Source organism: Lissotriton vulgaris, unplaced genomic scaffold, assembly GCF_964263255.1.
Source record: "Lissotriton vulgaris unplaced genomic scaffold, aLisVul1.2 SCAFFOLD_671, whole genome shotgun sequence".
NCBI lineage: Eukaryota > Metazoa > Chordata > Amphibia > Caudata > Salamandridae > Lissotriton > Lissotriton vulgaris.
Window position 1 is genome coordinate 427692 of NW_028248167.1, and position 22477 is coordinate 450168.

A 22477-nucleotide genomic window follows, 5' to 3' on the forward strand; every position below is an offset into this window, starting at 1 on the left:
TGTTCTTACGTCATATCTTCCTTCATCTTTTCATTTGTGTCCACCAGTACCTGATTTCCTAAACTCCATGCCTCTCTGTGTTGTGCCCCAACAGAGTTCTAAAACCTGAAATGGTATACCAGTCGGCCAAGCCCTTTTTATGCTTTGCTGTGCCTTAGTTTGATTGGGTTATATTTGCATACATTTAATGGCAAGGAATAATATTATTGCAAAATTGAAATGGGTTTATTTGATCATCTGGATTAATCTACCAAATGTACTGCAAGTGCTTTCTAGAGTTCAAATGTTATCAATTCTAGGCACTGTCGATGGAAGCTGTCGCAGCAGCTTTTCTCATCAATCCCAGGGCACTTATAATGCAAATAAAATGGCAGGGTTTCCCTTTATTGCTTTGTTTACAAGTTTTGCTTTTCCATTTTTTTACCACTAGTTATTCCATAATCCTGAGTGTTTCTTTAAGCAAGACACCATAAACCGAGGTTTTGATATGTCTAAAATCGTAGCTCCTGGTCTTTATATCTCAGCTATTTGTTAGGATCTCTAGCACAAGTTGGGAGAGTGAGGGCCCATCCTGTTGCTTTCTTTCCTGTGATACCACGTTTTACGCCATGTGTGTCCTCTCATGTTGAATCAAGTGGGACTTCTGACTAAAGCTCTTCTGGCAGTCAGTGCACTGATAAGGCTTTTCTCCCCTGTGTGTCCGCTCATGTTGAGTCAAATGAGATTTTTGAGTAAAACATTTCTGGCACTCACCACACTGATAGGGTTTCTCTCCCCGGTGTCTCCGCTCATGGTGGATTAAACTGCTTTTAAAACTGAAGCTTTTTTGACATTCTCCACACTGAAAGGGTTTGTGGCCTGTGTGTTTTGCTCTATGCAGGTTCAAACTGTTTTTCTGAGTGAAGCTTTTGTCACAATCGGGGCACTGAAAAGGTTTTTCTCCCGAGTGTATTCTCACATGTAGTGTGAGGCTGCTTTTATAGGTGAACCTCTTCTGACATTCAGGGCATTGGTAAGGTTTCTGTCCTTTGTGGGTTCTCTCATGCAGAATTAGGCTGGCTCTCTGTCGAAAGCTTTTCCCACATTCAGTGCACGGAAAGCAGTTAAGTCCTGTGTGTTTTTTTTCATGCATAGTCAAGCTAGATTTCCAAGTGAAGATTTTGTTGCACTCAGAGCACTGATAGGGTTTTTGACCAGTGTGTGTTTTCATGTGCTTAGTGAGGTTGTATTTCTCACTAAAGGTTTTGCCACATTCAGAACATCGATAAGGTTTTTCACCCGTGTGTAGTTTCTCGTGCTGCACCAGATTACATTTCTCACTAAAACTTTTCTCACATCCAGAACACTGATATGGCTTTTGCCCAGTGTGGGTTTTCTCATGCTTAGTTAAATTGAATTTCTGACTAAAGGTTTTTTTACATTCATGACACTGATAAGGTCTCTGTCCAGTGTGAGTTCTCTCATGTTGAGCAAGATGAGATCTTTGAATAAAGCTTTTCTCACATTGAGGGCACTGAAAAGGTTTTGCTGGATTGCGACCTCTTTCGGGTACTATGGGATTGAGTTTAGAATTCAGCTTTCTCTCACATGCAGTGAGCACATCTGGGTTTTCACACATTTGCATTCTCCTGTAAATTTCAGGTTGCCCCCTTTCAGTGGACATATTCTCATGACCCAGGACTGCATCAGGCCTCCAATTTACCCGAGTACTTTGCTTGCAACTGAGAGCAGTTTCATTTCCCGCGTTACTCTCACTCTCATCATTTGTGGTTGATCTCCTAAGACTTTGATGTAAAGTGAAATCCAATGGGTAACCAAGATCACTTTTGTTTTCTGGCCTTTTCTCCATTCCCAGTTCCGGTATTCTAGAATCAGTTTCTTTTTCGTCGTAGTCTAGCATCTTTTCTTTCAGCCAAGCAGAACTTTTCACTGAATCGATTTTTTGAAGCATGTTACTAAATCCCCATCTTGCGTTTCCTGTCCATGCTTTGGTCACCTGTAGAAGAAAACAGAGTGGTAATAGCTCTTCTTACAAATAACACAAATTAGCAGATTTCATGCTGAACATTATTCTCAGAAATATTGTAACCATAGCCTGAGATTCTATTTAGTGTTGAAACGGTTCTGGAGCACAGCGCTTTCGACCGTATCTACTTTATAGGAAGCACATGGTGAACCGATACTCCTACGTTTACTGGGAAACCATACCCATGACCAAGAGGAGTCTGAATGCACCCGATCAGTGATACTCCTCTTGTGCATGGGCTTCAGGGTCACTTTTCTCCTACAAGCCCTTCAGTTTATGGGAAGGTGTCGCAATAGCCTATCAGTCTTAATACGACGAGTGTGCAAGGCTTGGTTATGGAAATCAATGAGAAAGGTTTGGCAATATGGACAAGAGGATAGAAGAAAATGGGGAATGGCTCTGAATGTGAATTGTCCCCCTCACCAGAAGGTATGTCTTGGGTATAAAGAGGCTGTATTGTGTGTGAATGTCTGAGATGTGTTCCTCTCAATAAGCCACAAACCTGATGGGAGTCTGTGGATTGAAAAAAAGAGTTTAGGATGGCTCGACAACAGTTCATAAATATTCACTTGAGGGCCGACAGTGGGGCAGTACCTAGCGAAGGCAAAATATGCCATGCAACAGATCTGGACATGTGCTCCGGCTATAGCTTAGCAAGTGTGATAACAGCAGGGTGGATGTTGTGCACTTCATTTATTCCTTTTGAGTAGGGCTTTTTTTACAACTGAGAAGGCAGTTTAGATGCACCACTGGGTAATGTTGATTGAAAGCGATCATTTGGATTTGAATGTGATACAGGGACTCGGAGCTATTCAGATATTGAAAAATAAAATGTTAAAAACTCTTGGGCGTACTCACAAACTTAATTTTGTAGTACTTTAATAGTACTTTTTTTGTACTCCTATTACTAAAAGCTACAATCCCAGTTGAACAACATGGAGTGGCACTCACACCTGATGCATGAGCAGAGGCCCTGTCACACCAACGAGGGCTTTTGTACCCATATCATATTGGTGCTTCGGAGTAATCATAGGACTGCTAATTATTCTGAATCCAGGGCACCACTCCATCTAAAAAAATCAGTCTAAATATTATCTGCTCAACCTGAGATACAGCCCAAGTCCATGCTACAAGTCCAATGCAAACCTCTAAACCAATCTTCTGGACAAGGAGCTGCAGAATCTAGCCATCATTACCAGATCTTCCTTCTCGGTAAGCAAAAGGTACAAAAGTAGAGACCTCTGCATCCTACCCAACAGACTGTGCGACTCCATATCAGTTCCCACCAATACAGGACGTGGGCGGGTTGAATCACCCTCTGAGGGAGGGGGGATCTCTTTACAGTGTAAGGTCTTCTACCTTGGGAGGCACTTAAGGCAAAGACTGGCGTTCCCTCCCTAGATTCAAATATGTACCGCTTTTGTCCTGGTACGGGAGTGCTAGTTTGGAGGTTGGCGGCGCTTGGGAGGGTTGAAGCACTTTTGCAAGATGTGCAGCCCATATGTAAGGAGGTCTCCTTATGGTATTGGAAGCTCTTGGTGGATGAAAGCTTTGGGGGAATCCTACGGGGCGTGGAAGGAAAGGATCTCAGATTCTGTGTTCCCTCCGATATGGCAATGCTCATTACAGCTACTGTACGCTACAGTTAAACCAGCCAATTTAAATAATCTAAAAAATAATAATTTCTTCCCTATTAATAGACTGTAGTGGACTCCTCAGAAGATGGCATGATTTGTGCGAGCCCCGATACCAAGATGTAAGAGATGTGGTCTCCCCGAAGCAAATGATGAGCATATGTTTGCTACCTGGCACGCGATCAATGTGGAATAATGTGAGCAACATTATAGCCAACATCTTTGGTCTCAGAATTGTGTTAAGTCCTGTATTGACGTTTAGTATCACTAAAACATTATTGCTCAAGAACTACACACCGCTATCTACAAACCTAAGTGCAAAGGTTTCTTCCTCTGCCCTCCTATCTTTTATGTGTGGAGATCTCTGCCACGACTACAGAAATCTTCACACACGTTTTAGTAGTAAATGTGGGATGAACAAGGTGGACTGGCTAGAAAATGGAGAATACTTACTACTAGGTGAGAGGGAGTTAGGACGGAAAAGTCCCTCGCATGGTGATGGATGTGTACTCTTGCCCCGAGTGTCCCAGCTGCAATGAGGTCAGGATCCCTGGTGCTGATATTTGTTGTCATGAGAAAACATAGATCATGCATGAGAGCCATGAGATACGTCTGTCTCATGGACTGCCGTCTTGTTGAATTGGGAGGGACTCCCAAGCTCTGCCCTTTTAGTGGTGAAAGGCTACTGCCTTTGCAAGGAGTTAAGTAGCATGACTGCAGTTGTGGCAGCATACTGTGCAGTGATCAGTAGAAGTGAGTAGGCTCTTTTTACCCGTGTCACAGGAGTGAGGCCTACAGGCTCACTCATCATCAAGTTTGATCGCTGCGAGCTTTACTCACCCTTGATCTACATCAAGTTTGTATGTAGCGCTGTGCAGTACGCATGTGCAGGGTGTATGTGTGCCTATGATGGGTACAATACATGGAAGATTCTGGTTTCATTTTGGGAGCTGAATGAGGAGGTAGAGGAATCCCGCCATACAGATTTGTGGGTTGCTACATTCCTGCAAGCAAGGTGGGATACACACTATAGGGAGTAAGAGCCAGGCTCTTCAATACACTTCAAAGGATGCTCTTTGATTTAGAGAGACGGAAGAAGAAAGGAGCTTGGGCACATGTCAGGAAGGAGATGGGGTTGAGGAGTGAATCAAAGAGCATGACTGAGGCCCTGGGGTAACTTTTTGTTACAATCATCACTGTGGCGGACATCCAGGTATGAACCTCTAGTCACTTCCACGGCCTGTGTTGTGGGGCGATTAGGTTTGGAGTCCCTCCTTATATGATAGACTGTTTTCCGGAGAAACGGCAGGGCAGAGGGTACTTCAAAAGGAAGCAGACATCTAACATAAACGTCAACGACTAAGACGCTAAATCACATTTGGTGTTTGGAAAATTGCTTTATGAAGTGGAGCTTGAGACCCCAAAATTGCCATCTGTCAAGCTACCGGTCAGGCTGAGCGAGGTGGAGAAGCTCTGCAAGATTTCTGCCTGTGACCAGGACTGGGGTTACGTCCTGCTAGTCTCCTAGTTGGGTAAGGAGACATCACCAAGGGAAAATCCAAGACCATCTTCCTACGTGCTAGTACCACTGTGCCCTGTGAGGTCGAGGAGGTTGTTAGAGGGAGAAAGGTCCAGTGGGGGAGCTTGGTAAGTGTCCCTGTAGCGCGGTGAGAGGACTGCTGTGCTGATCGGGCCACTGCTCATGTGTGGTTGAGTCAGGGACGCTGTACACAAGAGGGTCCCAATGTGAAGAAGAAAAAAATTACATTGTTTTGTAAGTCGGTAAGTCCGAATGAGTCAGTGCAAGTGACGTACATGAGGAAAGATAGGGCAGTGAAACTGTGAAACAGAGTTTGTGATAAATTTCATGAAACTAAGTAAGTGAGTGGGATGTATTTCACTGCCTGGTATGCAATCAGGGCCCTGTCTCCATCCAGGCTCTACATTGACTGCTGGGATTGGAATGCGCTCTGCTTGGATGTACCGTTGTGCACCTTGCCCTGAGCGCTCATGTCAGATAGTCTAGTTTTTGGTCTCAGTCTCACACTAATCTACCATGTGTGTGAAGACATAGGCATGTTACTTGATGTCTGTCCATTCCTGAACCTCAATAGGCACACCAAACATGCTCTCTCATCAGTGATAGAAGATTACTGTTCCTGTCAAGAGCTCAAATGTCATGGGGTGAATGAATGAAAATACATGAATGAATGAATGAATGAATGAATGAATGAATGAATGAATGAATGAATGAAAATATTCATTAAGCGCAAGCTAATGCCCGGAGGCGCCTGGGTGCTATGAAGACCAGACAAGTGATGAGAACTTGAAGTTTCCTAGTTTGAAGCAAAGAGTAAGGTTTTTAAAGATTTTCTAAAATCTTTTAAACAGGTGGAGGATTTAAGCTTCCCTGGCAAAGAATTCCATAACAGAGCAGTCGATCTAAAAAACCCTTCCCGCCACCCCACGGGGCTCTCCTAAAAGGAACAACTACAAGATTTGTTGCAGAGCTCGAGCAAAGAGTCCTGCTCGGAGTGTACCATCTAAAGTGCTCACTGAAACACACACCGGACCATTCCCATGCAGAGTCCTAAAAGCTGTGCACAGAGCTTTAAACTCTTTCTGCTGCTTTACCGGAAGTCAGTCAAGTGGTGTAATGGCTCCCTCTGAAGATTCAAATCTAGACACCTTTAGGAGAAAGCGTGCTGATACATTCTGCTGAGTTTTGTCTTTTTTTTTAGCCTGGCCGAAATATTAAGGTAAAGACTATTGCAATAGTCGATCCTTGTCAAATCTAATGAGATTACCACAGCTTTCAGGAGTTCGAAGGGCAGATATTTCTCAATTTAGTGTTATAAGTCTCAGAGAGTGGTAAGAGACAGAGGTGACTTTAGAGATTTCGTCCTGCAACTTCAGATCTTTGTCAATCCTAATCCCCAGTTTTTTTGCCTTTGGAATTGGGGCAGGAAGTGCTCCCAGTTCGGCTGGCCACCAAGAGTGTGACCAAAATGTGGGGTTGTTTCCAAACAAAATAACCTCTGTTTTGGAGAAGTTCAACTCATCCATTTGTTTACTTCCCGCATACATTCCCTAAAGGAGTCCCCAGAGTCAGCTGTGTTTTTGGCGACAGACACTATAATGTGTGTGTTATCTGCGTAAGATGCCATGGAGAATTAGAAGGACTTGATGAGTTTAGCCAGTGGGGTAACGTAAAGATTGTACAAGGTAAGGCTCAGGGATGAACCCTGCGGTGCCCCACAGGGCAGGTGATAGGATTGGGAGGTAAAATTACCCACTGAGACTCTTTGCTGCCTATTTGTCAGGACTGATTGCAGAAGGCTAAGTGCTGTACCCCTATTCCTATACTCCGCAGACGGTCAACCAGCACCCGGTGGTTTACTGTGTCAAACGCTGCGTAGAGATCCAACAACACCAGGGCAGCATTAAGAGTAACTCTTACTTCTTCCGTTGCCACTACCTGTGCGGATTCGGTACTGTGCTGTTTCCGAAAGCCAAACTGGGTATCATCCAGCAAGTGACTACTATCAATATAGGCCGTTAGTTGTTGATTAAGAATGTTTTCTGCCGGTTTAGTTGGATAGGGCAGCATAGAAATTGGACGATATTTGCTCAACTCTTTAGTGTCAAGATTGGGTTTCTTCTAAAGTGGGAGAGCTAACGCTGATTTCCAGTCATTGAAAAGTCTCCCTGATTGCACATTGATGCCATAATATCGGCTACTCAAGGTGCAAATGTTCTTGTGCCAAATGGAATACTTTAGATGGGCATCGATCATTGAGGGAGTCTGATTTAATGATGGGGATCAGTTTTTTTAGCTGTTCCGCTACTCGTGGATCGAATTAGTTAAAATTCGAGCTCTCTAGCTCAAGGTCAGAGCATTGCATTGTAAATGTGGCGGCATTATTAGATGTAGTGGACAGATTGTGAATATTGATAGCCTTCTCTTGAAAAACGCAGGAAACTGAATCACAGAATTCTTGGTTGTTGATTGCTACATTAAGGCTAACCGGGACTGTACGTTTTTTAGAGCCTGGAAAAGCGTTTTATTTGCATCACAGGCTGCTCTAATTTGCTTGCCATAGTATCCTGATTTAGAGGTCAGAATAAGCTGTTTATGTTCTGCGAGTTTATTTTTAAACTGTTTCCATTCTTTTTCATCATAATGTTTCTGCCATTTTGCTCCAGTTTACTACATCCTTGTCTCGTTGTTTTAATGTCTCCCCATACCATGGCTGGGAGTTTCCTCTAGCCTAGGTTTATGAATTATGGGGTCTGAGATATTCACTGTCTCGTATAAATATCCAGGAGGAGAAATTATCTGCCATTTCATCAAAGCTATCAGAGAATTTGGGGGCCGAGTTTGTGAGCTGTTGTACTAGTGTGTGTGCTTGTATTTTATGCCATGCCCTACTTGAGGGGGGAAGGTTCCTGGGCGCTCGTCGTACCATGGTCTCTCGTTGATAGCTGCCATTTCACAGCAAAGTGGTCTGTGCAGGTTAGTGGGAAATTCAGTGGGTCACTAATATGCGGGTTATTGGAAAACATTACATCCAACATATGGCCAGCCTGTTGAGTGGAGCCCTTTGTTTTTTGGAAGTCCCAAGCCATTCATGGTTCCTAATAGGCTAATAGATTATTTATCTTTGCTGGATACCATATGGAAATTCATATCCCCCAGTACTGTGAAGTCAGGGCTGGACATTGATGATTCCAATAGGGCACATAGTCCATCTCTAAAACTGGTGCTCGGTCCAGAAGGTCGATAAACCAAAAGACCACTGAAAGACTGAGATATCGAGATTTGAATAGAGAAAAATAGCATTTCAAGGCTCTCTTCCTGAGATGGCATGAAGACTGCATGAAAATGATTGCGGCGTCAAGATGCTGTGGAATAATTGGAATGTCGTGTCTTCCTTAAAATCTCAGCATTAATGATTGGGGAGATCCTATAGTGATCAGAAGTCACCACATAGTTCATTCATCGAAATGAATAAGATATCCGCGCCCAAGAAATTTTCAAACTTTCTTTTTCTTATTCAGTTTTCCAGATTATGTTTTGATCTGATACATTTCAAATGAGTTATGCAGCACACTTTTTCTGCGATGAATACGGCCCTGAAAACAAATGTACTTTTAATCGCTTCTTTACCTCGTTCCCTTTCGAGATGCCAATGCTCGCTCCAACATTTCCAAAATCCCCATAATCCACCTTATTCTAATACATTTCTTTTGTTTAATCTTGCTTTCACAAGTAGCAAGGCCCCCTCCATAGGCCGTTTGCAGCTTGCATCCCTGCACTTTTCACCACTCCTTCCTGTGAGTTTGTGGTCTTAATTCCACACTGTTGCCAGAATCACCTCCAGCCTTCCCTCCTTGCTCTCTCAGCACCCGGTATTTTTAGTAATCTTTCTTTAACTAATTAGCAGTACTTTCTACCTCCATGCAATCGGTGCAAATATGGTAAGGCATTTCCTCACACGGATTGCATAAAGAGAAGCCCTGTAGATCTTACTGCAGAAATTCTGTTCCATGCCCTGTAGCTACCAAAAGTGTTGCCTTCTTTTTTCAGGCCGGCTTTGGAAACAACTGTAGTTTCCGTTTGCTCATCCCTTCACACAGCATGGTGCATTTTTTGTCATCTGCTTGGTGCAATAGCTTTTATAGACTCTACTCTCCCTTTCATTTAGAGGGAGAGGACCTCTCGTCCACAGCACCCTTGTCACTCATACTACATACCTAATCATACATTTTCAGTTTTCATCCTTCTCTGCATGCTTTGTCCAGTACATAACATTTTTACCCCAAAGCATGAAGTGTTTCCCACATTCTATGGAAGTAAACAGAGTTCATTTCTTTACCAGTTCATTGGCGGCTCTTGGTCCTTCTTCAGGGCTCCTCCTCTTCTTTTGTGTATCTGCAAAATGAAAGCATCTCTCAGGGAGAGGAGAGTCCAAGTGATCTCCTGCAGGAGAAACTCTGCACCTGTCCGATTTGGAACCATTCGGAACCTTCTGCTCCAAGCATTCGGGACGACCTGGAATTATTCCAAGACATGAACATACATTCCAGATACAAAGCTTCTCTCCCCTTACAAATAAAAGCACACATGATTAATGAGACAATTCATAATGAGCATATCAGCACAGACCGGGAGGGACTTTCCCTGTTAGGAGTCCTCGCCTGTGATGCCTCTTTTCTCCCTCCTGCAGTGTTCTCCCAGCTGCTGGTCTCGGCAGATTCTTTTTACGGGAACCAGGGAAATAATTGTTCTCAATGTTTCATGTGGGTGGCGTGGATTTCTTTTTTTTAAAAAAACATTCTGCAAAAATAAGAGCCATTCGCAGAGCACCTTTTATGGTATTATTTCCTTACTGGATTGAAATACATGCCACAGAAAGGTGGCAGCACTTAGGGCCCTTTGTACTACTAACTGGCAGCAAAAATCTGGTTGCAATTTGTCACCAGTATTTTTGTGACCCTAAGAATTTAACAAACCAAGCGTTGTACTAACAGGCTATTTCACTTACTTCTGATTTCACGTGGGGCGCAATCCAACCTACCTCATTAATATTAATTAGATAGGTCACAAATCGCGACTCAGTTTAATTGGTGCCCAGTTGGGTCAGCCTACCACCATGTCTGTGACTGCCTTTTAATGATAGTATACCTTAAAACAACAACCACTGGCGTTGCCAATAGGTCTCGCAGTAGGAAAGTTTGAGCTATTGGTCTTGTAAATAACAATTTTTTTATTTATGTGTTGGTTTGAAAATAGCTAAATTAATAGCTTTGTCATTTTCAATGCCAATAGTTATAACATTCGCAAATGGGACACCTATAGCATTTGTAATGCAACATGTTTTGTATTTACGTGACTTGGATGTATTGATATTACAAATTACAATGGCTTTTAATTTTTTTAAATAATTAATACTTAAATAAAAGTGATTGTAATTTATAATGGCAATAGCTTAAACTTCTGTAAATAACTTTTGTGAAGATTATGTTCAGTGTATTTTATTGTGATCAAAATCTAAGAACAGAAGTGAAATATTAACATTTTTTGGTGACATTTGTAATAAAGCTTGAAACATTGAGAGAACATATTTGAACCAGTTGTTGAATGGTTGCAGAGATTGATGCAGGGGTTGCGCTGAGTGATGCAGGGGTTGCGCTGAGTGATGCAGGGGTTGCGCTGAGTGATGCAGGGGTTGCGCTGAGTGATGCAGGGGTTGCGCTGAGTGATGCAGGGGTTGCGCTCAGTGATGCAGGGATTGCCCTGAGTGATGCAGGGGTTGCGCTGAGTGATGCAGGGGTTGCGCTGAGTGATGCAGGGGTTGCACTGAGTGATGCAGGGGTTGCGCTGAGTGATGCTGCACTGAGTGATGCAGGGGTTGCGCTGAGTGATGCTGCGCTGAGTGATGCTGCGCTGAGTGATGCATGGGTTGCGCTGAGTGATGCACGGGTTGCGCTGAGTGATGCACGGGTTGCGCTGAGTGATGCAGGGGTTGCGCTGAGTGATGCAGGGGTTGCACTGAGTGATGCAGGGGTTGCGCTGAGTGATGCAGGGGTTTTGCGCTGAGTGATGCAGGGGTTTTGCGCTGAGTGATGCAGGGGTTGAGCTGAGTGATGCAGGGGTTGCGCCGAGTGATGCTGCGCTGAGTGATGCTGCGCCGAGTGATGCAGGGGTTGCGCTGAGTGATGCTGCGCTGAGTGATGCTGCGCTGAGTGATGCTGCGCTGAGTGATGCAGGGGTTGCGCCGAGTGATGCAGGGGTTGCGCCGAGTGATGCAGGGGTTGAGCTGAGTGATGCAGAGGTTGCGCCGAGTGATGCTGCGCTGAGTGATGCATGGGTTGCGCCGAGTGATGCAGGATTTGCCGTGAGTGATGCAGGGGTTGCGCTGAGTGATGCAGGGGTTGCGCTGAGTGATGCAGGGGTTGTGCTGAGTGATGCAGGGGTTGCGCTGAGTGATGCAGGGGTTGCGCCGAGTGATGCTGCGCTGAGTGATGCAGGGGTTGCGCTGAGTGATGCAGGGGTTGCGCCGAGTGATGCTGCGCTGAGTGATGCATGGGTTGCGCCGAGTGATGCAGGGGTTGCGCTGAGTGATGCAGGGGTTGCGCTGAGTGATGCAGGGGTTGCGCCGAGTGATGCTGCGCTGAGTGATGCAGGGGTTGCGCCGAGTAATGCAGGGGTTGCGCCGAGTGATGCAGGGGTTGCGCCGAGTGATGCTGCGCTGAGTGATGCATGGGTTGCGCCGAGTGATGCAGGGGTTGCCGTGAGTGATGCAGGGGTTGCGCTGAGTGATGCAGGGGTTGCGCTGAGTGATGCAGGGGTTGCCGTGAGTGATGCAGGGGTTGCGCTGAGTGATGCAGGGGTTGCGCTGAGTGATGCAGGGGTTGCGCTGAGTGATGCAGGGGTTGCGCTGAGTGATGCAGGGGTTGCGCTGAGTGATGCAGGGGTTGCGCTGAGTGATGCAGGGGTTGCGCTGAGTGATGCAGGGGTTGCGCTGAGTGATGCAGGGGTTGCGCTGAGTGATGCAGGGGTTGCGCTGAGTGATGCAGGGGTTGCGCTGAGTGATGCAGGGGTTGCGCTGAGTGATGCAGGGGTTGCGCTGAGTGATGCAGGGGTTGCGCTGAGTGATGCAGGGGTTGCGCTGAGTGATGCAGGGGTTGCGCTGAGTGATGCAGGGGTTGGGCTGAGTGATGCAGGGGTTGCGCTGAGTGATGCAGGGGTTGCGCTGAGTGATGCAGGGGTTGGGCTGAGTGATGCAGGGGTTGGGCTGGGTGATGCAGGGGTTGGGCTGAGTGATGCAGGGGTTGGGCTGAGTGATGCAGGGGTTGGGCTGAGTGATGCAGGGGTTGCGCTGAGTGATGCAGGGGTTGCGCTGAGTGATGCAGGGGTTGCGCTGAGTGATGCAGGGGTTGCGCTGAGTGATGCAGGGGTTGCGCTGAGTGATGCAGGGGTTGCGCTGAGTGATGCAGGGGTTTTGCGCTGAGTGATGCAGGGGTTGAGCTGAGTGATGCAGGGGTTGCGCCGAGTGATGCTGCGCTGAGTGATGCTGCGCCGAGTGATGCAGGGGTTGCGCTGAGTGATGCTGCGCTGAGTGGGGTTGCGCCGAGTGATGCAGGGGTTGCGCCGAGTGATGCAGGGGTTGCGCCGAGTGATGCAGGGGTTGAGCTGAGTGATGCAGGGGTTGAGCTGAGTGATGCAGGGGTTGCGCCGAGTGATGCTGCGCTGAGTGATGCATGGGTTGCGCCGAGTGATGCAGGGTTTGCCGTGAGTGATGCAGGGGTTGCGCTGAGTGATGCAGGGGTAGCGCTGAGTGATGCAGGGGTTGCGCTGAGTGATGCAGGGGTTGCGCTGAGTGATGCAGGGGTTGCGCTGAGTGATGCAGGGGTTGCGCTGAGTGATGCAGGGGTTGCGCTGAGTGATGCAGGGGTTGCGCTGAGTGATGCAGGGGTTGCGCTGAGTGATGCAGGGGTTGCGCTGAGTGATGCAGGGGTTGCGCTGAGTGATGCAGGGGTTGCGCTGAGTGATGCAGGGGTTGCGCTGAGTGATGCAGGGGTTGCGCTGAGTGATGCAGGGGTTGCGCTGAGTGATGCAGGGGTTGCGCTGAGTGATGCAGGGGTTGCGCTGAGTGATGCAGGGGTTGCGCTGAGTGATGCATGGGTTGCGCTGAGTGATGCAGGGGTTGGGCTGAGTGATGCAGGGGTTGGGCTGGGTGATGCACGGGTTGGGCTGGGTGATGCAGGGGTTGGGCTGAGTGATGCAGGGTTTGCCGTGAGTGATGCAGGGGTTGCGCTGAGTGATGCAGGGGTTGCGCTGAGTGATGCAGGGGTTGCGCTGAGTGATGCAGGGGTTGCGCTGAGTGATGCAGGGGTTGCGCTGAGTGATGCAGGGGTTGCGCTGAGTGATGCAGGGGTTGCGCTGAGTGATGCAGGGGTTGCGCTGAGTGATGCAGGGGTTGCGCTGAGTGATGCAGGGGTTGCGCTGAGTGATGCAGGGGTTGCGCTGAGTGATGCAGGGGTTGCGCTGAGTGATGCAGGGGTTGCGCTGAGTGATGCAGGGGTTGCGCTGAGTGATGCAGGGGTTGCGCTGAGTGATGCAGGGGTTGCGCTGAGTGATGCAGGGGTTGCGCTGAGTGATGCAGGGGTTGCGCTGAGTGATGCAGGGGTTGCGCTGAGTGATGCAGGGGTTGCGCTGAGTGATGCAGGGGTTGCGCTGAGTGATGCATGGGTTGCGCTGAGTGATGCAGGGGTTGGGCTGAGTGATGCAGGGGTTGGGCTGGGTGATGCACGGGTTGGGCTGGGTGATGCAGGGGTTGGGCTGAGTGATGCAGGGTTTGCCGTGAGTGATGCAGGGGTTGCGCTGAGTGATGCAGGGGTTGCGCTGAGTGATGCAGGGGTTGCGCTGAGTGATGCAGGGGTTGCGCTGAGTGATGCAGGGGTTGCGCTGAGTGATGCAGGGGTTGCGCTGAGTGATGCAGGGGTTGCGCTGAGTGATGCAGGGGTTGCGCTGAGTGATGCAGGGGTTGCGCTGAGTGATGCAGGGGTTGCGCTGAGTGATGCAGGGGTTGCGCTGAGTGATGCAGGGGTTGCGCTGAGTGATGCAGGGGTTGCGCTGAGTGATGCATGGGTTGCGCTGAGTGATGCAGGGGTTGGGCTGAGTGATGCAGGGGTTGGGCTGGGTGATGCACGGGTTGGGCTGGGTGATGCAGGGGTTGGGCTGAGTGATGCAGGGTTTGCCGTGAGTGATGCAGGGGTTGCGCTGAGTGATGCAGGGGTTGCGCTGAGTGATGCAGGGGTTGCGCTGAGTGATGCATGGGTTGCGCTGAGTGATGCAGGGTTTGCCGTGAGTGATGCAGGGGTTGCCCTGAGTGATGCAGGGGTTGCCCTGAGTGATGCAGGGGTTGCCCTGAGTGATGCAGGGGTTGCCCTGAGTGATGCAGGGGTTGCCCTGAGTGATGCAGGGGTTGCGCTGAGTGATGCAGGGGTTGCGCTGAGTGATGCATGGGTTGCGCTGAGTGATGCAGGGTTTGCCGTGAGTGATGCAGGGGTTGCGCTGAGTGATGCAGGGGTTGCGCTGAGTGATGCAGGGGTTGCGCTGAGTGATGCAGGGGTTGCGCTGAGTGATGCAGGGGTTGCGCTGAGTGATGCAGGGGTTGCGCTGAGTGATGCAGGGGTTGCGCTGAGTGATGCAGGGGTTGCGCTGAGTGATGCAGGGGTTGCGCTGAGTGATGCAGGGGTTGCGCTGAGTGATGCAGGGGTTGCGCTGAGTGATGCAGGGGTTGCGCTGAGTGATGCAGGGGTTGCGCTGAGTGATGCAGGGGTTGCGCTGAGTGATGCAGGGGTTGCGCTGAGTGATGCAGGGGTTGCGCTGAGTGATGCATGGGTTGGGCTGAGTGATGCAGGGGTTGGGCTGAGTGATGCAGGGGTTGGGCTGGGTGATGCACGGGTTGGGCTGGGTGATGCAGGGGTTGGGCTGAGTGATGCAGGGTTTGCCGTGAGTGATGCAGGGGTTGCGCTGAGTGATGCAGGGGTTGCGCTGAGTGATGCAGGGGTTGCGCTGAGTGATGCAGGGGTTGCGCTGAGTGATGCAGGGGTTGCGCTGAGTGATGCAGGGGTTGCGCTGAGTGATGCAGGGGTTGCGCTGAGTGATGCAGGGGTTGCGCTGAGTGATGCAGGGGTTGCGCTGAGTGATGCAGGGGTTGCGCTGAGTGATGCAGGGGTTGCGCTGAGTGATGCAGGGGTTGCGCTGAGTGATGCAGGGGTTGCGCTGAGTGATGCAGGGGTTGCGCTGAGTGATGCATGGGTTGCGCTGAGTGATGCATGGGTTGCGCTGAGTGATGCAGGGGTTGGGCTGGGTGATGCACGGGTTGGGCTGGGTGATGCAGGGGTTGGGCTGAGTGATGCAGGGTTTGCCGTGAGTGATGCAGGGGTTGCGCTGAGTGATGCAGGGGTTGCGCTGAGTGATGCAGGGGTTGCGCTGAGTGATGCAGGGGTTGCGCTGAGTGATGCATGGGTTGCGCTGAGTGATGCAGGGTTTGCCGTGAGTGATGCAGGGGTTGCCCTGAGTGATGCAGGGGTTGCCCTGAGTGATGCAGGGGTTGCCCTGAGTGATGCAGGGGTTGGGCTGAGTGATGCAGGGGTTGGGCTGAGTGATGCAGGGGTTGGGCTGAGTGATGCAGGGGTTGCGCTGAGTGATGCAGGGGTTGGGCTGAGTGATGCAGGGGTTGGGCTGAGTGATGCAGGGGTTGCGCTGAGTGATGCAGGGGTTGCGCTGAGTGATGCAGGGGTTGCGCTGAGTGATGCAGGGGTTGCGCTGAGTGATGCAGGGGTTGCGCTGAGTGATGCAGGGGTTGCGCTGAGTGATGCAGGGTTTGCCGTGAGTGATGCAGGGTTTGCCGTGAGTGATGCAGGGGTTGCCCTGAGTGATGCAGGGGTTGCCCTGAGTGATGCAGGGGTTGCGCTGAGTGATGCAGGGGTTGCGCTGAGTGATGCAGGGGTTGCGCTGAGTGATGCAGGGGTTGAGCTGAGTGATGCAGGGGTTGCGCTGAGTGATGCAGGGGTTGCACTGAGTGATGCAGGGGTTGCGCTGAGTGATGCAGGGGTTGCGCTGAGTGATGCAGGGGTTGCGCTGAGTGATGCTGCGCCGAGTGATGCAGGGGTTGCGCTGAGTGATGCAGGGGGTGCGCTGAGTGATGCAGGAGTTGCGCTGAGTGATGCAGGAGTTGCGCCGAGTGATGCTGCGCCGAGTGATGCAGGGGTTGCGCTGAGTGATGCAGGGGTTGCGCTGAGTGATGCAGGGGTTGCGCTGAGTGATGCAGGGGTTGAGCTGAGTGATGCAGGGGTTGCGCTGAGTGATGCAGGGGTTGCACTGAGTGATGCAGGGGTTGCGCTGAGTGATGCAGGGGTTGCCCTGAGGGATGCAGGGGTTGCCCTGAGGGATGCAGGGGTTGCCCTGAGGGATGCAGGGGTTGCCCTGAGGGATGCAGGGGTTGCGCTGAGTGATGCAGGGGTTGCGCTGAGTGATGCAGGGGTTGCGCTGAGTGATGCAGGGGTTGCGCTGAGTGATGCAGGGGTTGAGCTGAGTGATGCAGGGGTTGCGCTGAGTGATGCAGGGGTTGCGCTGAGTGACGCAGGGGTTGCCCTGAGTGATGCAGGGGTTGCGCTGAGTGATGCAGGGGTTGCGCTGAGTGATGCTGCGCCGAGTGATGCAGGGGTTGCGCCGAGTGATGCAGGGGTTGCGCTGAGTGATGCAGGGGTTGCGCTGAGTGATGCAGGGTTTGCCATGAGTGATGCAGGGGTTGCGCTGAGTGATGCAGGGGTTGCGCTGAGTGATGCAGGGGTTGCGCTGAGTGATGCAGGGGTTGCGCTGAGTGATGCTGCGCCGAGTGATGCAGGGGTTGCGCTGAGTGATGCAGGGGGTGCGCTGAGTGATGCAGGAGTTGCGCTGAGTGATGCAGGAGTTGCGCTGAGTGATGCTGCGCCGAGTGATGCAGGGGTTGCGCTGAGTGATGCAGGGGTTGCGCTGAGTAATGCAGGGGTTGCGCTGAGTGATGCAGGGGTTGCGCTGAGTGATGCAGGGGTTGCGCTGAGTGATGCAGGGGTTGAGCTGGATGATGCATGGGTTGCACTGAGTGATGCAGGGGTTGCGCTGAGTGACGCAGGGGTTGCCCTGAGTGATGCAGGGGTTGCGCTGAGTGATGCAGGGGTTGCGCTGAGTGATGCAGGGGTTGAGCTGAGTGATGCAGGGGTTGCGCTGAGTGATGCAGGGGTTGCGCTGAGTGATGCAGGGGTTGCGCTGAGTGATGCAGGGGTTGCGCTGAGTGATGCAGGGGTTGCGCTGAGTGATGCAGGGGTTGCGCTGAGTGATGCAGGGGTTGCGCTGAGTGATGCAGGGGTTGCCCTGAGTGATGCAGGCGTTGCGCTGAGTGATGCAGGGGTTGCGCTGAGTGATGCAGGGGTTGCGCTGAGTGATGCAGGGGTTGAGCTGAGTGATGCATGGGTTGCACTGAGTGATGCAGGGGTTGCGCTGAGTGGCGCAGGGGTTGCCCTGAGTGATGCAGGGGTTGCGCTGAGTGATGCAGGGGTTGCGCTGAGTGATGCAGGGGTTGCGCTGAGTGATGCAGGGGTTGCGCCGAGTGATGCTGCGCCGAGTGATGCAGGGGTTGCGCTGAGTGATGCAGGGTTTGCCGTGAGTGATGCAGGGGTTGCGCTGAGTGATGCAGGGGTTGCGCTGAGTGATGCAGGGGTTGGGCTGAGTGATGCAGGGGTTGGGCTGAGTGATGCAGGGGTTGGGCTGAGTGATGCAGGGGTTGGGCTGAGTGATGCAGGGGTTGCGCTGAGTGATGCAGGGGTTGCGCTGAGTGATGCAGGGGTTGCGCTGAGTGATGCAGGGGTTGCGCTGAGTGATGCAGGGGTTGCGCTGAGTGATGCAGGGGTTGCGCTGAGTGATGCAGGGGTTGCGCTGAGTGATGCAGGGGTTGCGCTGAGTGATGCAGGGGTTGGGCTGAGTGATGCAGGGGTTGCGCTGAGTGATGCAGGGGTTGAGCTGAGTGATGCAGGGGTTGCGCTGAGTGATGCAGGGTTTGCCGTGAGTGATGCAGGGGTTGCGCTGAGTGATGCAGGGGTTGCGCTGAGTGATGCAGGGGTTGCGCTGAGTGATGCAGGGGTTGCGCTGAGTGATGCAGGGGTTGGGCTGAGTGATGCAGGGGTTGGGCTGAGTGATGCAGGGGTTGGGCTGAGTGATGCAGGGGTTGGGCTGAGTGATGCAGGGGTTGGGCTGAGTGATGCAGGGTTTGCCGTGAGTGATGCAGGGGTTGCGCTGAGTGATGCAGGTGTTGCGCTGAGTGATGCAGGGGTTGAGCTGAGTGATGCATGGGTTGCACTGAGTGATGCAGGGGTTGCGCTGAGTGATGCAGGGGTTGCGCTGAGTGATGCAGGGGTTGCGCTGAGTGATGCAGGGGTTGCCCTGAGGGATGCAGGGGTTGCCCTGAGGGATGCAGGGGTTGCCCTGAGGGATGCAGGGGTTGCCCTGAGGGATGCAGGGGTTGCCCTGAGGGATGCAGGGGTTGCGCTGAGTGACGCAGGGGTTGCCCTGAGTGATGCAGGGGTTGCGCTGAGTGATGCAGGGGTTGCGCTGAGTGATGCAGGGGTTGCGCTAAGTGATGCTGCGCCGAGTGAAGCAGGGGTTGCGCTGAGTGATGCTGCGCCGAGTGATGCAGGGGTTGCGCTGAGTGATGCAGGGGTTGCGCTGAGTGATGCAGGGGTTGCGCTGAGTGATGCAGGGGTTGCGCGGAGTGATGCAGGGGTTGCGCTGAGTGATGCAGGGGTTGCGCTGAGTGATGCAGGGGTTGCGCTGAGTGATGCAGGGGTTGCGCTGAGTGATGCAGGGGTTGCGCTGAGTGATGCAGTGGTTGCGCTGAGGGATGCAGTGGTTGCGCTGAGGGATGCAGGGGTTGCACTGAGTGATGCAGGGGTTGCACTGAGTGATGCAGGGGTTGCGCTGAGTGATGCAGGGGTTGCGCTGAGTGATGCTGCGCCGAGTGATGCAGGGGTTGCGCTGAGTGATGCAGGGGGTGCGCTGAGTGATGCTGCGCCGAGTGATGCAGGGGTTGCGCTGAGTGATGCAGGGGTTGCGCTGAGTGATGCAGGGGTTGCGCTGAGTGATGCAGGGGTTGAGCTGGATGATGCATGGGTTGCGCTGAGTGATGCAGGGGTTGCGCTGAGTGACGCAGGGGTTGCGCTGAGTGATGCAGGGGTTGCGCTGAGTGATGCAGGGGTTGCGCTGAGTGATGCAGGGGTTGCGCTGAGTGATGCAGGGGTTGCGCTGAGTGATGCAGGGGTTGCGCTGAGTGATGCAGGGGTTGCGCTGAGTGATGCAGGGGTTGCGCTGAGTGATGCAGGGGTTGCCCTGAGTGATGCAGGCGTTGCGCTGAGTGATGCAGGCGTTGCGCTGAGTGATGCAGGGGTTGCGCTGAGTGATGCAGGGGTTGCGCTGAGTGATGCAGGGGTTGAGCTGAGTGATGCATGGGTTGCACTGAGTGATGCAGGGGTTGCGCTGAGTGGCGCAGGGGTTGCCCTGAGTGATGCAGGGGTTGCGCTGAGTGATGCAGGGGTTGCGCTGAGTGATGCTGCGCCGAGTGATGCAGGGGTTGCGCTGAGTGATGCAGGGTTTGCCGTGAGTGATGCAGGGGTTGCGCTGAGTGATGCAGGGGTTGCGCTGAGTGATGCAGGGGTTGCGCTGAGTGATGCAGGGGTTGGGCTGAGTGATGCAGGGGTTGGGCTGAGTGATGCAGGGGTTGGGCTGAGTGATGCAGGGGTTGCGCTGAGTGATGCAGGGGTTGCGCTGAGTGATGCAGGGGTTGCGCTGAGTGATGCAGGGGTTGCCCTGAGTGATGCAGGCGTTGCGCTGAGTGATGCAGGGGTTGCGCTGAGTGATGCAGGGGTTGAGCTGAGTGATGCAGGGGTTGCGCCGAGTGATGCTGCGCCGAGTGATGCAGGGGTTGCGCTGAGTGATGCAGGGTTTGCCGTGAGTGATGCAGGGGTTGCGCTGAGTGATGCAGGGGTTGCGCTGAGTGATGCAGGGGTTGCGCTGAGTGATGCAGGGGTTGCGCTGAGTGATGCAGGGGTTGGGCTGAGTGATGCAGGGGTTGGGCTGAGTGATGCAGGGGTTGGGCTGAGTGATGCAGGGGTTGGGCTGAGTGATGCAGGGGTTGGGCTGAGTGATGCAGGGGTTGGGCTGAGTGATGCAGGGGTTGGGCTGAGTGATGCAGGGGTTGGGCTGAGTGATGCAGGGGTTGGGCTGAGTGATGCAGGGGTTGGGCTGAGTGATGCAGGGGTTGGGCTGAGTGATGCAGGGGTTGCGCTGAGTGATGCAGGGGTTGCGCTGAGTGATGCAGGGGTTGCGCTGAGTGATGCAGGGGTTGCGCTGAGTGATGCAGGGGTTGCGCTGAGTGATGCAGGGGTTGCGCTGAGTGATGCAGGGGTTGCGCTGAGTGATGCAGGGGTTGCGCTGAGTGATGCAGGGGTTGGGCTGAGTGATGCAGGGGTTGGGCTGAGTGATGCAGGGGTTGCGCTGAGTGATGCAGGGGTTGAGCTGAGTGATGCAGGGGTTGCGCTGAGTGATGCAGGGTTTGCCGTGAGTGATGCAGGGGTTGCGCTGAGTGATGCAGGGGTTGCGCTGAGTGATGCAGGGGTTGCGCCGAGTGATGCAGGGGTTGGGCTGAGTGATGCAGGGGTTGGGCTGAGTGATGCAGGGGTTGGGCTGAGTGATGCAGGAGTTGGGCTGAGTGATGCAGGGTTTGCCGTGAGTGATGCAGGGGTTGCGCTGAGTGATGCAGGTGTTGCGCTGAGTGATGCAGGGGTTGCGCTGAGTGATGCAGGCGTTGAGCTGAGTGATGCATGGGTTGCACTGAGTGATGCAGGGGTTGCGCTGAGTGATGCAGGGGTTGCGCTGAGTGATGCAGGGGTTGCCCTGAGGGATGCAGGGGTTGCCCTGAGGGATGCAGGGGTTGCCCTGAGGGATGCAGGGGTTGCCCTGAGGGATGCAGGGGTTGCCCTGAGGGATGCAGGGGTTGCCCTGAGGGATGCAGGGGTTGCGCTGAGTGACGCAGGGGTTGCCCTGAGTGATGCAGGGGTTGCGCTGAGTGATGCAGGGGTTGCGCTGAGTGATGCAGGGGTTGCGCTAAGTGATGCTGCGCCGAGTGATGCAGGGGTTGCGCTGAGTGATGCTGCGCCGAGTGATGCAGGGGTTGCGCTGAGTGATGCAGGGGTTGCGCTGAGTGATGCAGGGGTTGCGCTGAGTGATGCAGGGGTTGCGCTGAGTGATGCAGGGGTTGCGCTGAGTGATGCAGGGGTTGCGCTGAGTGATGCAGGGGTTGCGCTGAGTGATGCAGGGGTTGCGCTGAGTGATGCAGGGGTTGCGCTGAGTGATGCAGGGGTTGCGCTGAGTGATGCAGTGGTTGCGCTGAGTGATGCAGTGGTTGCGCTGAGGGATGCAGGGGTTGCACTGAGTGATGCAGGGGTTGCACTGAGTGATGCAGGGGTTGCACTGAGTGATGCAGGGGTTGCGCTGAGTGATGCAGGGGTTGCGCTGAGTGATGCTGCGCCGAGTGATGCAGGGGTTGCGCTGAGTGATGCATGGGTTGCGCTGAGTGATGCATGGGTTGCGCTGAGTGATGCATGGGTTGCGCTGAGTGATGCAGGGGTTGCGCTGAGTGATGCAGGGGTTGCGCTGAGTGATGCAGGGGTTGCGCTGAGTGATGCAGGGGTTGCGCTGAGTGATGCAGGGGTTGCGCTGAGTGATGCTGCGCTGAGTGATGCTGCGCTGAGTGATGCATGGGTTGCGCTGAGTGATGCATGGGTTGCGCTGAGTGATGCTGGGGTTGCGCTGAGTGATGCAGGTGTTGCGCTGAGTGATGCAGGGGTTGCGCTGAGTGATGCTGCGCCGAGTGATGCAGGGGTTGCGCTGAGTGATGCAGGGGTTGCGCTGAGTGATGCAGGGGTTGCGCTGAGTGATGCAGGGGTTGCGCTGAGTGATGCAGGGGTTGCGCTGAGTGATGCAGGGGTTGCGCTGAGTGATGCAGTGGTTGCGCTGAGTGATGCAGGGGTTGCGCTGAGGGATGCAGGGGTTGCACTGAGTGATGCAGGGGTTGCCCTGAGTGATGCAGGGGTTGCCCTGAGTGATGCAGGGGTTGCGCTGAGTGATGCTGCGCCGAGTGATGCAGGGGTTGCGCTGAGTGATGCATGGGTTGCGCTGAGTGATGCATGGGTTGCGCTGAGTGATGCAGGG

At 52.5% G+C, this 22477-nt stretch overlaps 1 protein-coding gene across 2 annotated transcripts in view; it reads right to left on the reverse strand.

Moving 5' to 3' along the window:
- Positions 1 to 209: 209 nt before the first annotated feature.
- The window catches only part of LOC147664911 (uncharacterized), a 53517-nt gene continuing 31249 nt past the window's right edge, over positions 210 to 22477 (reverse strand). Inside the window, exons 3-4 of one of the 2 annotated variants that reach the window (XM_086949895.1) lie at positions 9540 to 9715; positions 210 to 1996 (exon numbers count right to left, since the gene is read on the reverse strand). In XM_086949895.1, coding sequence (XP_086806021.1) covers positions 602 to 1996; positions 9540 to 9715 — 1571 coding nt within the window. In that variant the 3' untranslated portion in view covers positions 210 to 601. The remainder of the gene's footprint in view (positions 1997 to 9539; positions 9716 to 22477) is intronic. The other variant, XM_086949896.1, reaches the window with a different exon arrangement.